At 38.8% G+C, this 17,581-nt stretch overlaps 1 protein-coding gene across 1 annotated transcript; it reads left to right on the forward strand.

Annotated features, from left to right (window-relative positions):
• The first annotated feature begins 580 nt into the window (after nt 1–580).
• Nucleotides 581–5,828, forward strand: LOC108681558. Its single transcript, XM_018170603.2, has 6 exons — nt 581–706; nt 1,347–1,497; nt 3,054–3,181; nt 4,244–4,350; nt 4,881–4,991; nt 5,609–5,828. Exons 2-6 carry the CDS (start codon nt 1,348–1,350, stop codon nt 5,764–5,766), a joined length of 654 nt encoding a protein of 217 aa, XP_018026092.1. The 5' UTR covers nt 581–706; nt 1,347; the 3' UTR covers nt 5,767–5,828.
• The last annotated feature ends 11,753 nt before the right edge of the window (nt 5,829–17,581 follow it).

Here is a 17,581-nt window from a genome sequence, read left to right on the forward strand (position 1 = left end):
AAGATAAATTTGTTTAGAAAAATCATAGATTCATGACACGTTTCTTGGAACATCGCTTTACTTTCAGGACATGAATTTTTTATAAGACGCTTTTTAGTCACGTCGTTGTCTCATGACACGTTTCTTTGTACACGTCGTTGTCTCATGACACGTTTCTTAGTACACGTCGTTGTCTCATGACACGTTTCTTAGTACACGTTGTTGTCTCATGACACGTTTCTTAGTACACGTTGTTGTCTCATGACACGTTTCTTAGTGCACGTACTCAACTAAAGACATCACTAGTCAATATTAAAGTGTGATTCACTGCCATCAACTCGTGACCCGTGTTGTAGTCGACGTTTTCGAAGCCCCTTCGCATTTTTGGAGTTTCCCCACAAGTGTCATTCCTCGTACCAGTCATAGGACCGCCATGTACACAGAGGTCCCAACTTTCACTTTCTTTGTCTGAATAGAAGCCAGCGTGACCTACTTGTGTAGTATGACTCATTTCGAAGCCAGAAAAGACGCTCTTTTTGAGAGACCCACTTGCGCCGCTTAGATTTCTTCGTTAATTACAGCAATCGAGTCGACACTCGGTGTCTGACTGTGAAGGTGGCAACAGAAACCAAAACGTCTTCCAGAAAAGTTAGTGTTTGAAGTGAGGTAGCGGCCAGGGAAGAGATTTAGTAAAGTTTTGAAATTGTGAATCTACCCTCGTGAAAAGGTAAAAATTTGCTAAAACGGTGTAATTTTCCATGTAATGTGTGAGACGTAGATGATTTTTAGTCGTCACTCTTCAAGTTGAAAAATCATTCGCGTTTATTCGGTTGCATTTATTGCGAAGCTTCAAGAACATAAATTATTCATTGGAATTCCAGGATGAAGCCATAGACATATGTTTTAGAGGTCTAATATTTTTAAATTGAATTAAAATTTCAGGGCAGAGTCAGGGAGAGAAATTTGAGAAGTAAAAATACATTATTCAGGTTTATTATTTTAGTAAGACACTTTTCATCTTGAATTTCACAACATGACTCGTTTGCATTTATATTTTATTAATATTGAGTAATATATACCATCAATCGATCATTTTATGTGCTGAATCTTACTCAAAAATATTTCTTTTGAATCGCACTAGAATCATTCATGAGAATGTAGATATCTTCGATGAGTTATGGAATATTCGATATTTTTTATTGCAATATCCCGTTACAGTTTCCGAAAACAATTTTTATCAGAATCTCTGATTATATTTCGTGAATATTAAGTGTGGCGTTAAAGACAATTGAGGCGATAATTCCGAAGTCAAATATTTGTTTCATCAGATCATTAAGTGACCATTTTTGTTGTTACTCGCGCGACAGGATGCAGAGAAGCAGCGCGTTGTCTGTGGTGTGTGCCGTGCTGGTGGTAGCGGTGGGGGTTGTGAACGCTGCAAGTTATTACCCTTTCCCGTGCAATGACTTGGACTGGTGGGTCGACCCACTCGCTGAGACCATGGAGGGCAAAAACATTGTGAGTCGCCTTTACTTATTTATTGAGGGTAAGAATATTGTGGGTCACCTTTATTCATTCATTTATTGACGGTAAGAATATTGTGAGTCACCTTTATTTATTTATTTATTGAGGGTAAGATTATTGTGAGTCATCTTTATTTATTCATTCATGGAGGACAAGAATATAGTGAATATAATAAACATATTAATTTATTTAATTATAATTAATAAATTCATTAATTTAATGAAGATAATTTGAATAATGAATTTAATGAATTTAATTTGATTAATTCAGTAATTTTCTTTCATTTTAATAACGAATTTTAATTTAATTTGGAATCAATTCACTTTAATTTTAATATTTAACGAACGAAGTAAACTTGCACATCCGCCAGAATTGATTTAAACATTTAAACAGTGCTTAATTTTACAACACTTCTCTTAACTTCTCTTTTTGTTGTTAGTTTGTTTGTCTGTCAGCTACAAATCTTATAATCGATATTTAGCACACTTCCATACCTGTCCAATCGATCTGAAATGTTGCATACTTGCGTAAAGTTAGGGACACTGCATGAATGCATTGACAGAATTAATAATTTCGAAAATTTAAATTTTTAAATATTAAAAAATTCAAAGATTAGCTTTTTTAATGTATGTGAACAAAATTAGAAATTCATTGTACATGCGTAACATGAGACACTGAATTCTTTAGAACTGTTGTCCTTAAAAAGAAATTTTTAAACGCATATTATTATTATTACACTTCTCTCCAACTTCACTTTTTGTTTGTTTGTTTGTCTGCTACAAATCTTATAATCGATATTTAACACACTTTATACCTGTCCAATCGATCTTAAATTTTGCACATTTGCGTAAAATCGGAGACAGTGCTTGAATCAATTGACATAATAAATAATAAAAATAAATAAATAATTTTTCAACATTAACATGAATATTCTACAATATTTCTTTTTAACATTAAAAAAAATAATTGTACATTAGTAACATGGGAGACACTGGCCTATTAGGAAGTGTTGTCTTTAATTAACAATTAATTTTTAAACGCATGTTATTACTGTTTACTGAGATCATCCATCGGAAAGTATCATGAAACGTTACCAAAGTTAGAAGGAAGATTTTTTGGTTGGTTATTGTTATTTTAATTGGTATTGGATGGTAAATGTATTTAATTGGCATTTGGATGGTAAATAGAAGTTTTGTAGCAGCAGTAATTAGGGTTATAAACTTATATATTAAAAAACATAAACGGTTTGCAACATGTTATTCACGAGTCAATGTACAGTGATGTGTCGTAATAATCACATCGATATATCTTGAAATAATCAGGAAAAATCTTAACTTGATTTCTAGTACCGAAACTAGGCACCGACTTCATTGATTCATTGACAATCCATTACTTCCGATTAAGCTGCTATAATTCATAATTTTCATGAGAAGTAAAGAAAAAATTTTGTGACGCACTATACTCTGTAACGATTTTTATATCAATAATAATCACACTACAGCTAGAGGTACGATGCATTAATTTAATTACTGTAAATACCTCATGCACAGCTGAGCAAGCTCGGGCCCATGCACGTCATGCTATGGGACCCAACCGACGCTGAGCAGACGGCTTTCGTATGCGCTTCACTGCTGCTCGATGTTGACGCGGGAAGCTTCAACGCCACGGCCATCAAGAGGTTAGTCTTACTGTTCACTGCTAGTTAGGTGCTAGTTAATTTTAATGCTCAGTAATACATACGGTGGCAAGCTTCAACGTCACGGCCATCAAGAGGTACGTCAGTCTTACTGCTCACTACTAGTTAGGTGTTAGGTAATGCTCAGTGATATTTAGGGTGGGAAGCTTCAACGCCACGGACATGAAGAAGTTAGTCTTACCGCTCGCTGCTAGTTAGGTGCTAGTTAATGCTCAGTGATATTAGGGTGGGAAGCTTCAACGCCACGGCCATGAAGAGGTTAGTATTACCGCTCACTGCTAGTTAGGTGCAAGTTAATGCCCAGTAATAGTTAGGGTGGGAAGCTTCAATGGCCATGCAGAGGTTAGTCTTATCGCTCACTGCTAGTTAGGTGCTAGTTAATGCTCAGTAATAGTTAGGGTTATGGGTTAATTGAGGTTTTATAAGTAGCGTGCAATGTTTAATAATTAGCTTGCTTGGAGTACCTTGCAAGTAGGAATGAATTTCTAGGGAGAAGAGCTGTGACTTTCTTTTAGCAGTGACAAACTAAAGCCTCTTTCACACAAGGCGGCAAATACCGCCAGCGTAAAAAAACGCGATGGTATTTAACGCGTAATCATTCACACGACGGTTTTTAACGCTGGAATTTTATTATATAGTCTTGCAGTGCTGTTTTATGCACCATCACTCTATCTTTATGTAACACTATTTATGTTTATGTAACAATATATCTTTATGTTTAAATAATGGAAATATATCTTTCATGAAATATATCTCTATCAGTTTATGGAAATATATATTTATCAATATATATCTTTATTTTTATGTAACAATATTAGTCTATAATCTATCAGTCTTGCAGTGCTGTTTATTATTATGCACATTAAATACGGCCCCACTGTCTGTACCATACTAGCCAGTGGCGTAACGATATCAGTAATGATTTCCAGTCCCGGATAAACTGCAAAGTACTAGCAATTTAAATTGAAAACTTTCCAACATATTGAAGAAAAATATGGAAAAGAGAAACGTTATTGAGTTTTACTTCTTTCCCCCTCCTCCCAGCGACAACTCGTCCGTTTCGGTGACGGGCAACCTCACCTACATCATGGGACCGCCAAGCTCATACTTCGAGCTCACGATGTACGAGGTCGTCCCCGATGCTGTGGGATGTGAGTTGATATAGCGGGGGAGGCGTGGCAAGTGGGAGCACGGAAGGATGGGAGGCTGTGGGATGTGAGTTGATGGAGCGGGAGAGGCGTGGCAAATGAGAGCAGGGAGGATGTGGGATGTGAGTTGATAAAGCGGGGGAGGCGTGGCAAGTGGGAGCATGGAAGATGGGAGGCTGTGGGATGTGAGTTGATATAGAGCGGGGGAGGCGTGGCAAGTGGGAGCATGGAAGATGGGAGGCTGTGGGATGTGAGTTGATGTAGCGGGGGAGGTGTGGCAAGTGGGAGCATGGAAGATAACAGGGTGAAAAAGAAGGAAGATTAAAAGTGAAAGGAGGATCAGATGTGGGATGTGTTGCTACTGTAATGTGGGGAGGTAGAGGCAAGTTAGTGTAAGGAATACTAGAGGACTGTGGAATGAGAGTTGGTGGTGTCGGGAGCGGAAACAGTTATCCGCTCTGCTCCCTTTTCTTTGCATTTATATTATCCATGACTTCTATAATAATTTATTGTATCATGGTTTGCGCTCGCAGTGTTCGGGTTCTCCAGCAGCGGCTCCATAACGCTATACCCTGAATTCGTCTCCTCGACTGAACTAATTCTACTCAGCTGCAGGAATCGCTTCCTAGGCCTCACGAAAATCCGTGAGTTATTTATTATAACATTCAACTAATTCTCATCTCGTGTTGAGTGCTAGTTACACAATGATTGTGGAAGACTTTTTTGTTTGAAATTGAGTTTTTGTAACTTGGTTCTTTAACACCAAGAAAAAAAATCATTATTGACCGTCTTGGAACGCTAGGGCAAATTGTGATTTTAAAGTGCTTATTTACTTATCGCAGCACCGAAAGTCCTTTAGCTCTGCAAATTATTGAAAAATTTTCATTAATTATTTAAATTAATTTCTTTTATATTCAATGGCTTTCCTACGCACAATTTGGCTTTTCATAAATTCAGGCATTCCAGCCATCATGTTCATTGTTGTAGTTGCAATTGAAAGTGTAGTAAATGAATTTCATAGTTAAACAATGAACATTGCTGCTGTCATTGCAATACGTTACACCATGAGTGTAGCCGCAAATGTTGTTTTGTCTCCAGTCGTTTTATAGATAGCTTTACATCACGATTTCTTGCAATATATGAACAGCTTATTCATTCCCTGAAATGAAAAACTGTACTTATTAATTATTCTATCATCATCGTATATATAATATTCAGAATTAGAACGATATGATAATAGTGGAGGTTGCATGTCCCACAGAGACGCTGTACGTCTTCACGAACCAGGACTTGACCGCGCTGGACAACACGTGCCTGATGTCGCACGTGGCCACCGAGACAGAGGTTGATGTGCAGCCTGTCCCCAACCTGGCCAAGTGCATGCCACCTAAAGTCGAAAGTTCCGGTGACGAGCAGTAAATGATTATTGCCTTAGGGTACGCACACAGTGAAAGCAGGTTTGCCCGCGCGGGCAACCTGCTCCAACCTGCCTCAAGAATGAACATAGGATAATAATGTAAGTGTTCACAGTGAAAACCTGTACGAACAGGCTTCTGTATTCTATGGTTTCAGGCACCAGCCTGAGTAGGTAACCAGTACGCTGGCAACCTGCTTTCACTGTGTGCGTACCCTAACATCGCTGGAGATGGCCAACACAATTACATCTCTAACAATGTGGTGACCGCCTATAGGAAATCTCTACGGAATAATATTCAAATATAGCCGAACAAACAACGGCTAAAGAAATGTAGAGGTGGAATTTTTTCCTTTTGATATGCATTATTAAAGTCGAGAGGGGATTTAAAAAAATATGGGATAAAATTTATTTTTATGAGTTTATTTAATATTTTTATAATCGAAAAATTCGTACGTCTACAAAACTGGCCATCGAATAACTTTGTATCTTTCTCGATCTTGAGCTTCGCGAATATCCTAGGTCTATGTTAGTTTTGGTCTTTATTAAAAGAATACATAAGGATATGCAAATGAAAATTTTACATTTAGTTTTCCTCTATAGCGTAAGGTGACAATTTTATTCAGAAATAACATCGTTGTGCTTAAAAATCAAATGAGCGTGTTAACTTTTCCATTAAGGTTGTAGCAGAACACAAATGCATTTTCAAAAAGTTGCCAATAAAATTGAATGAATCACGGAAACTCTAGTCATCTTTATTTCTCCTTCTAATTCTTTATGATGGAGCTGTTTGCCAGGCAAACTGGACAGATATACATGTCTATAATTGCTTGCTGTCGACATTACGGCAAAAAAGCTGATTGATTGAGTCAGCTGATTCTTCACACATTAATTAGTATATTTTCGAAAATACTCAAGGAAGAAGAGGAGCTGTGATTGACCATTTAGTTTAAGTTGGAAAAATGCAAAACTGTTAAGCGAGCCAATTTTCAGCCGCGCTTTGATCCACATGCGTTTAGGTCTAGTGAGGCGTCGTACTTCCCAAGACGACTCATGCCAAAAAGAAAGTTAAGTTTCTTTTGAATTGGGCTGCGAATCGTCTGCAGCGGAGCTTGAACTACAATCATGTTAACTTTAGGCTCTTAAAAACGACATTGAAGGCTCTTAAAAACGATTGAGCTCAATTCTGTTCCCGAATGAGCATCATTGTTACAAAAATTCCAGAAAATTCAAATTATTACAAGATTCCAGAACAATATGAAATATGAACCAACACCAGGGGCCATGGCAATAATCTCAAAAATTACGGTGCAACTCATTCGTGCAACAATATTTCTTTTCGCTTCGAGTCACCGACACGAGGAACAAACACTGCTCGCATCGTTGACGCACCGAGTATAAATGCATTCAAGAACAGAAGGCAAAAGCTGTGCAGAGGTAAATATATATTCAGTCTTGAAGTGCTACCCCATAGACCTGATAAAACTCCAGGTTTTTCAATTCAACGTAAATTTTAGAAAGATCTGTTCAAGAGACGTTTTTAAATTTCCTGTGAACGAGTCGTAAAAATTACAGTATTCGGCGACAGACCAAGTTTGGCCTATTCTTCAGCGTCGACACTAATTTTCTAATATGCTATATTATTTTCATATTTCATATGTCAACAACTTAGAAGTAAAGGAAACGGCCAGAAAATTCACCATTTCTTATGAAGAAAAACGTTTTGGAGTCCAGCTTCATCGTCCATTCAAAATCTAAAACTTTGCGCTTCACTAAAAATTTGCACTTCAGAAAAGTACTTCACTTTGCACTTTAGAAAGTACTGTGATCTTCTGTAAGGAATTCATACAAGCATAACGGCAATTTTATTGAAACTCCAGCGAATAAACTTCGGATCCAGTATATAAAGTAGAGTACAGAACTGCAGTGGATGCAGTTGAGGAAACTGAAACTAGAAAAAAATAGACTTTACTAAATGAATGCCCCAGAGATTGAGAAATGATTATAACAATTATGCTCAATAACTCCAATTTAGCGGTACCAAACTTGACAGTGAACGCATCTCCCAGTCTAACCTCGAATGAAATAATGTAAACAGCAGAAATAATGTAGCACTGGCTGCACTTGAGGCATATGGAACACACAGCAAAAGAGATGCGACGAGAATACCGGAGGTTATACTGTAAATTAACGGTTAAGAATCAGATTGGACAGACAAGTAAGCGCTATTGTATCGGATTCAATTATTCATGATGGGTGGCCCAGTGGTTACAGTTCAGAGTACCAAGATTGGCACAGAGAGGCGCGGGTTCGATCCCAGCTCTGTGCGTCAGTTTCTGGTCAGAATCGGCAAGGAGGCCGGGCGGTTAAGCACAGCAGAATTGAAGCAGTGAGTTGCGTGTTCGAGACCTCAAAATGCTGTGAGTGTTCTGCGATGTTAAGAATCGGCGACAGGCCTACGGCCTAATAAAACGCTGAAACCGCTATTATTATTATATTATTATTATGACGAGGATCAAGATATATGGATCAAGTATACAAAGCAAGATTAAATATTTCGAGACTAACCTTTCTAAATTATAACCGCTGGGGGCAATTTAGAAGTGGCTGAAATCCGTTTAGAGGTACAAAGGTGTTTGACAGTGCAATTGAGTGCAATGGTTAGAAAATTAATGAATGGTCGACCCAACTTGTCTAAGTTAGTTAATATGGTTAAAGCGCCACAGGGCTTAAGGCTAAAGGCTTGAAAGCCGGCAATACTGCCAAGTCTACTTAATGCGTTAGAGACGTCTTAAAGTGTTGGGTCAGAACAAATGATAACGTGGCATTAACTTGAAAAGTGGCCCATAGCATGCATTAAATCAAATAGATAATAGGAAGTGAATTGCACTCTGGTCACTGTGAGCAATACATGAGCCAAGAACACCATTTGAGTCACCTTCGTATCATATAAGCTGTCAAAAGATTGATCCTAATGCTTCAGTAGTTCTCTCGAAGTCAATAATACTAATCTAACTTAATCTTTAAAATCTCCGTTAAATTAAAACGGAATATGAATTTAATTATACGGAACAAATTTCTAATATACTCCGGGGCGACGGCATTGCAATTTTCAATTGCAGTTGCGCAGGCGCTCGCGGCAAAGTTCGGCTGCACGTCGAGGAGGCCTAGGCTCACTGCGAAGAACAGGAATGTCGTTTGCTTGAGCAATGGAATCAGTAGGAGCATCGGACTTAACCGTGCTCAAAGACAATTCAAGCGGATACAAAAGTGATATTGCATAAATACCTGATGAACGGTCGGGACGTATTAATTCAACTGATCTTGTTCGACCATCTTTCCCCGTTAGTAGCTTAGTTACCCTTCCCATTTGCCATAAGGGCCTAGGTTTAATTGGAGATGAAATAAGTACAATCATCACTACAATGTCTCCCTCGCGGATCTTATCACACCAGCCATCTTGATATAGATATTTACTCGATTGACGCAATGAAAGCAAATATTCAGAATACCAGAGGTCTCTGAATTAAGCTATATAGTACGGTACTTCCTCCCGCTTCTCCAGCGTCTCGACGAGCGCTTCACGTGAAGTAGGGGCTAAAGCATCCCGGTTGTCAAGTCGCCAAAAATCAAATGAGAATTTTAAGAACCGGACAATAAAAATGAACTATGTGATATCATATCCTGACTGAAATAAGATTCGTCTCTGCACGTAAGTGGTCGCGAGTTGACCGCGGTTTGTACGTCGCTCCGGGTTATGAACTGGAAATAATTCAATCTGCTTCGTCCCACGGTCTTATACAGGCAACTTTTCACACTCCTAATCAATCTCTCAAACGCACTACCAACCCACGCAGAATAGAGAGGTATTTTAAGTTGCTTGATGTTATTACATCACAAGTATTCGTTCAAATCATTATCGGATGAAGACGCGGTTAGCAGCGTCCCTGCCTGCAAGAAAGAAGCATTGTCGCTGTACAGTGCCTTTGGAATGCCGTACAGATTACAAAAACGCAAGAAAGCCATCAAGAAATCTGCCGAGGACATGGAGGGTACAAGTTTTAAATGAATTTCTCTAATATTTAGGCGAGTAAAGATTACTAAATACATTTTAATGGAAGCACCCCCAAATTGAACATTGAAATGGCCCGTAAAGCCAACTCCTACATTCTCGTAGGGACGCACGAAATTAACTCCGTCCCCGATATAATCAGTGCGCTTCGGGTATCTGAAAGATAAGTTATTGACTTTCCTGCACGGTACACAGTCTTTCAAACATCTTTTAATGAGAGGTCGACACTGAGGGACCCATAAACCAGTATTACGCAAAAAATTTAGAGTGGAGGTTACTCCCAAATGCTTGCACCGCTGATGGCAGTCAAGTATGATAAGTTCTGTCAGGAAACTCTGCTTAGGAAGAACGATTGGATTTCTGACGTCATAAGACAAATGATCACATTTGTTAAGCCTACCCTCGGATCGCAAAAGACCATGGTCATCAAGGAATAAATCCAAGTTGTTGACTAAATTAGGTACCGGTGAAGCCTGTTTGGAAGATGAAAATTTGATTTCGGTGGGAAAGTGCAATTTTTGTTCATTTCTGAACCAGTACAATTTTGCTTTCTCCATGCATTCCAAATCTGAGATGTTCAACTTCCTATACACTTCGCTGCAAACTGTAAAAGAAGTGCAATTATTCTGTACAATTTATGAAGAGAAGAGAATTTGTTGACCGGCACAACTGGCAGATCTGTAGAGTTAGTAAGAGCACACGAGATTAATGGCAAACTGTTTTCGACCTTACTATGGAGGTCAACTTTGGGCCAAGATGACAGACCATCGTTCGCTAAAAACTCAGGTACATGGCACCACAGTGGCAACCGCTTCTCGAACCCCTTAGCTGACATACCCCTGGTCAACATATCAGCTGGGTTAATTTCAGTAGGAATATATTTGGATTGACATCTGAAACCAAATTTATGAAGAAAATCATGAGAAAATTTAGAAATGTCATGCAAGCGGTTGTTGGCAAATATATTCTTAGTTTTAGTTTTACCATTGAGAATCCAAGCATGAGCAATTTGTGTGTCAATTCCAAAAACAACGTTCCTAATTTGAGCTCTGTCCATTGAAGACATTAAGGTATCAAGACATTTGAAAGCTAGGAAAACTGCTGGTAGTTCCGGAGTTGGCACACTTTAAGATTTCAATGGGGCAATTTAACTTTTCGCGAAAATTAAATTTGAATTAAAACCAGATTCGTCTACGTAGACTGCATAAGCAGGAAACCTATAGAAAGTCTTAGAAGCGTCACAAAATAATACCAATGACACGTCACGCCCTGATTCTACGATTTTACAATCAAATTTGAAATTCATCAGTTGCTGGAGATCGCCTTTAATGAATGCCACTGTTCGCACAGAGCAGAAGGCAAGGGATCATCCCAATTAAGTTTTAATTGCCAAATCTGGCGGAGCAAAGCCTTTCCCTTCACAACAACTGGACTTGCTAGTCCTAAACCTAAAGGATCGAATATTTTTGCCAATTTTAACAAGACGATACGTTTAGTGACTGTGTTAATAGCCTTTACATTGAAATCTGGTAAGGATACCGCTAATTGATCAGTGACAGGGTAATTTTTATATCCGAGAACTTTCTTGCATTCGGCGGAATGATCTGACGATCTCCCATCTGCCTTGACGATGGCCTGTAAAGCAGGGTTGTTGGTGAACCATGACCTGAGGTCAAATCACCCAGTACTCAAGCGGTCTACTGCTTGTTGGTAGGGCAGTTTTAATTGGTCAAGTGAATTACCAGTGAAAAAGAAATTGTCCACATAGACATTGTTCCTTAAAAAAATATGAACACAGATCATCTGGGAATTGGTTCAAGTGTTTGGCAACCACATAATTCAAAATGAAAGGACTTGATATGAAAGCGAACACAATGGTGGTGTAACGGTAGACTTTCAATCTGTTGTTCTTCCACCAAAGAATACAAAAACGGGATCAGCTTCTAAAGCAGTGGTTCCCAAACTTTTTTAGGCTGGCGCCCCCTTTGGCTCCCTAGTGAATTTCTAGCGCCCCCCCACAGATACATATAAAATCATGCGCCTCTTACTATAAAATTTAGTTCGCTGCAATTTTAAAAGATAAAGGTTAAACACAAATGTGTATTTCACAAATAGGACCCTTTTAGTGGACCAATGTGTTTTTCAGCTGTTTTAACCGTTTCAGCACTAGAAACCTAGGACGTCTCGGGCTAATGTACGACCGGACTCGTGCATGGCCGGTCTCACGACCAATCCCCAAATTCAGTTATCAAGTAATATCTCCCAAACTAATGAACGCAGCTCAATAAAACTTGGAACATGTATTCATCAGAACTTAACGGTGACGTTTAGCTTGCAAAAATTTGTTAAATATCACCTTCATTCGTGAGTTATATTGCGATACAGGCCGAAATTCGCAGTGATCAAAGAAATTCTTCCAATTAAACTACCGAACAGATTTGAACGAAATTTTGAATATGCATCCCTAACTACCAAATGGTGTTTCTTAGACTGAAAAAAAATTATTGTACCATCGTTTGCGAGATTTTTTTTCATTTTACCGTCATTCTTGATTTCACACTTCCTTATTCGCTTTCGTTCGCAAGTTATACAGATATAGGAGAAACAATCGGCTTTTCTACCGGCTGGTTTAACCAAGAGCCGTTTACGTACGTAAAGCCGTATAACTCACAAACGAAGGCAAAACGAAAAAATTGTAACGAGCTAAACATCACCGATGCTGAGGTTAGGTATTAAAATACTAAATTTCTTTCAAATTTGTTCAGTAGTTTGCAAGACATTTCTTGATTACTGCGAATTTAAGCACGTATTGCTGTTTAAATCACGAATGAAACTCGCAAACGACGGCACAATCGAAAAAATGTTCACGAGCTAAACATCACCTTTTGGTAGTTAGGACTATAAATTCAAAATTTCGTCCGAATCTGTTCAGTAATTTGGAAGAAATTCCTTGATCACTGTGAATACGGCCCGTGCGTATTGCCAAATAAGTATGGCAAAAACAATTGAAGGCTAAATTAAAAAAAAATTCAAGAGCTTTACATTACCGTTAGGTCCTAATGAATACGTGTACCAAGTTTCATCTAGTTAAGTTTATTAGTTTGAGAGGGATTCCTTGATCATTGAATTTGGAAATTGGCCGTGAGACCGGCCGCGAGTCCGGCCGTTAATTTGTCGGAGACGTAAACCCAGGAGTGGTTAAAAAATATAACTCAGAACTCACTGCAGTGAGTGACAGAGAAGGCATTTTCTCGTCGACGAAAACGTGAAGTCACGGACGGACATGACGAGCTAGTAACGGACGGACATGAGCACAATAGCGCCTTTTTTTCATAAATGAGTAAATGCGCTAAAAACAGATCTGGGTGAAAAAACCATCGCTGGGAGTCATGATGTGCTGCACGTGTTGTGTACAAATCGTCAAACAAAAGTTCGAACTTCTGACTTCGACTTCCGACTGCCGCCCCCCAAACGCCCTCTTCTTCTTTACCGCCCCCCAAAATCTTTCCATCGCCCCTAGGGGGGCGATATCGCCCACTTTGGGAACCACTGTTCTAAAGCAAGTTTAATTTGGAGAAATGCTTTTCTTGTGTCTGCAGTGACTAAGTAATTACACTGTGCAACAAAAAATTTTTTTTTCATAACTCAAACCAAAATACATTTCTCTAAAGGAATCGAGGTCGCTGATTTCAAATCTGCAAACAGAAGTACTCTAGCACGTATAGTTTTCGAGATATTCAAAAAATAATTTTGATGAAATTCATAAAAATGCAACATCTGGTAAACTGAACATGAATAAATAATATTGGATTATACATTTCAAACATCTTATTTATGTAATCAAAATATTAAAAATGGTAATCAAGACAGTTTTAAAACTAATCTTACCTAATTGCTATGATATTTTTTTTACAAATGCTTTTTCCTATTGATTTGCGACAGTGAGTAAATTCTTCCTCCCTTTGTAGCAACCAACAATAGTCTTCCATCATATTTGGATTAAAGCGACCTTGATACAGATTTTCCAAAAGCACAATATCTTGGTGAAAACGCTAACCATGCTCATCACTTACATATCCCCAAGGTTTTCAGGGAAAAAATCAAAGTGGGAAAAAAGCATTTCCAAAGTGGGAAAAAGCAAGGGAAATATTCAGATCATTGGAACAGCAAATGGCATACTCTTTTTTTTAGCTTAATCATTGTGTTAAAGTGACATAGCAGTTAGAACAGCAAATATGAGGTGCCCAATTTTTATCCTGGTCCCCAACTTGACAGCCAAGATAGTGCCTGTATGCTATCTTCACCTTGGAGGCCAGATTTTTTCTCTGATCTTTTGGGGTGAATTTGCCACATATGTAACAGAAATTGCCAGGGTTGTTGTTACAATTTAGAGTTTAAGACATTATGGGAAATGTAGCTGCTTTGGCTACCAGAGTCCAGATGAACTCGACAGTTAGTCATACATTTACCGTTAGAAACAGCAGGGGTTAAAGTTGGCAAAATAAAATTTGAATTAGATGAAGATGCAATGCAACAATGGTTCTGCAAGCCATTTACTTTCAACTTAGGACAAAGAGCCAAAATATGCGAATTACTTTTACAAGTCTCACAAGGAAAATCCAGTTTGGCATTGCAATTATCCAAAAAAGGTCGAAACCTACCTTCGCTGAACATGAATTTAATTATACGGAACAAATTTCTAATACTTCATCGAGAGTCGGCCTTTAGACATCAAATTTTTAATGAAATGCAAAGTTTCAGATTTTGGCGATGGAGCTAGATTCCGAAACGTTTTCCTTCATAAGAAATGGTGAATTTTCTGGCTATTTTCTTTACTTTTAAATTCTTGATAAACTCTCGATTTAAGCAGTCAAGCGATCTTAATTCTGCTATGTCCTGATGTTTGTTATAAGGTTTGATAATTATTCGTTGATTAACGGATGCTTGTACATTTTAAGAATGCAGCCATTAATTCTATATGTCACCACAGTTACTACGGGCTTTAAAAATGTTTCTGGTACCTCTCCAGTCAAAATTCAGAAGTAGCTGTTGGTTGCATTTGTTGCCACTCTCGCCTTAGAGATGAATCACGTGTGAAATGGCCGCCTTCCCTATTTAGCCGCCCGATAGAAGGTATTTCGGGTAGTTCCATGGTAAAAAATATAACGCCAAATGACACACGAAATCAGCGGCTGGTCAGGCCATCATTGGCTTACCCTGCTGAGTAGCTTGCGTGAATTCTTAGCGCAAGCGTGACAAGCCCCTGCCTTTAGTTGTGACACTGCATGTGCATTGTGCATGGGTACGAACTTATCAACACGCGAGCATTTCAACACTGCTGCATTTCGTGTACGTCAACATGCTTGCGTTACGTTATCTTCAACACGCTTGCAGTGAGTGCGTGTTGCTCACGCGAGAGTTGTGAGATTCAACACTCGTGTAATGCATGTCTGTCAATGCGCGTGCATTGCGTGTGCATAGAAAAAACTTGGGCATTGCGTTATCTTCAACACTCTTGCGTTAATTTTATGTCATTGAAAAACACGTGGGCATTGCGTTATCTTCAACACTCTTGCGTTACTTTTATGTCAGTAGGATTGCTACTGTGCCCACCAACACGCGTTTTCAGCAGCGCATGCGTAAACAGCGTTATCTTCAATACGCAATTTAACGCTAACATCACTTTTCTGTTAACGCGCTTGCGATGTGCGGATATGTACAACAACACGCGTGCATTGCGTTATCTTGAACACGCTTTTGGTACTTTTATGTATACATATGTGCGTTGCGTTCCAGCAACAAGGGTGCATTGTTTTTGCGGCAACACGCGCAAATTACATGACGCCTGGCTTTGTCATGAAATTACTGTTATAGCGCCCACATGTACATACTATTCCGTACTATTGTTCCTACGAGTAAGTTACTTCGCTCTAGAACTAATGACCATTGTTAGCATTGACTCGGCTCTTGTACGTTCAAGACCTAGAACTACTGTTCTCTTTGTAAGTATTCTGTAAATAGTTTCGTTATGTGTAAGACCTTCACTGATGAATATGTTCCCATTACGTTACCGTTTTTCATGTTTTATAGTAGTGTTACTTTGTTCCGGGATGTTGCGTTCTTGTTACCTCGTATTGACTTACCTCGCCTTGTGCTTACAACAGGCTTATAAAACCCACGCTTGCGAGGCAAGACTGATAAACAACCCCCAATAATACTCTACTCAAAGGTGGGGTTACCCACTACCTCCCAGTGCCCCACTACCCCCGACGCTCTGGTGTCGGTCCATTCACTGTCGGACTGTCAGTAGTTTGGTGCTTTTTGTCTCGTGCGGATGAATCGGGATGATAATTAGACATTCTTCTAATATCGTGTATCCTTAGTGTGAATTGCGATGCAAGCAAATAGAAAAGAATTAAGTTTCTAAAGGCAGAACATGTTAATTTAGGAATCTTTAGAAACGCAACTTCTTTAAGTGTTTGATGTTCAGTGTCTCCTTAAGAGAAGTTCTTTGGCGGTTGGAATACCCGGCATGACAACATTCAAGAACACACCGTCGAGCTTCAAGATTTTCACCGGCATATTTTTTGCTGAAAAATTTAACTTGGGTTAAATTTTAGCACTAGGCAGTAGGCTACTAGAGTGTTATTCCAGCTGCTCGTGTTCTTATACTCGAGGTTACAATTTCTTATTCTCGAACCTAGACATTAGGATCGTTTGGTGGGCTGTGGAACCGAAAGCTTAGATTCGTAGAGTCAATTGACGTTGCGTGCTCAAGTTGAGTAGGGGCGCCTGCATGGCAACCTTATCAACTGGTCGGCGGACAGCTTTCTGCTGAAGACACACGTTACAACAGGGTTACAGAGTATATTTGCAGGTAACTAAGTTGCACGGTTCCGTTATTGTGAACTCAATTCGAAGTAAAATCGAGCAATTGTTTTGAATTTGATTACAATTGAGACTTTCATTAAAATTGAGTCTGGTAGATACCTATACACTAGACTGTTGCTTGTAAATGAAGTTGGAAAACTTTGGGTTTGAGGACTGATTATTGCGTGAAAATGCTTGGCACTGGTGTATAAGTGATGGAATGTTTGGTTTAAATTGTAAGTGGGAGAATGATTTTACTGACTGGTGAATTGGAAGAATTTTTTGGACTTGCTGAATGGATATTGTAATTTGGTAGTGATGAATGTCAGATAAATGGTACTGGTGAATATAAGACTAATGTGAGAATGTTTGATTTAATGTGAGAGGATGTTAATGGTTAATGTGAGAGGATGTTTTGCGCGTGTGTATTTCGAGAATTTTAAGCACACTGGATTGGGAAGAGTTACATTACCGCGAATAATTTCTCCATACATATTGGGTACTTCATAACTGGAAATAGGAATTTGCTACTATATTGAATCTGCGCTATGTTCGAATGGCTAGAATTGAGCTATGTAGATACAATAGGCTGTTATTTGCAAATATTTTGGGAGTATTTTGAGGACGGATTCAGCTGATTGCGGGAGAGTGCTTAACAGTATATGTGAATATTTGGTGCTGGCGAATACGAGAGAAGGTTCAATACTGGTTAAGGTGTGATAATGTTTTGCTCAGCCGTAAGTGGAAAATATTTGATACCGTTACTCCCACAATATAAAGGTAGGAGTGTTGGTACGGGTAAAAAGGTAGAATGTTTCGAACATGGATGATGTTGGATAATATTGAGCGGTGTTGAATATTGGAGAATGATGATCGTT

This window comes from Hyalella azteca, unplaced genomic scaffold (genome assembly GCF_000764305.2).
Source record: "Hyalella azteca isolate HAZT.00-mixed unplaced genomic scaffold, Hazt_2.0.2 contig7576, whole genome shotgun sequence".
In the NCBI taxonomy this organism is placed as follows: Eukaryota; Metazoa; Arthropoda; class Malacostraca; order Amphipoda; family Hyalellidae; genus Hyalella; species Hyalella azteca.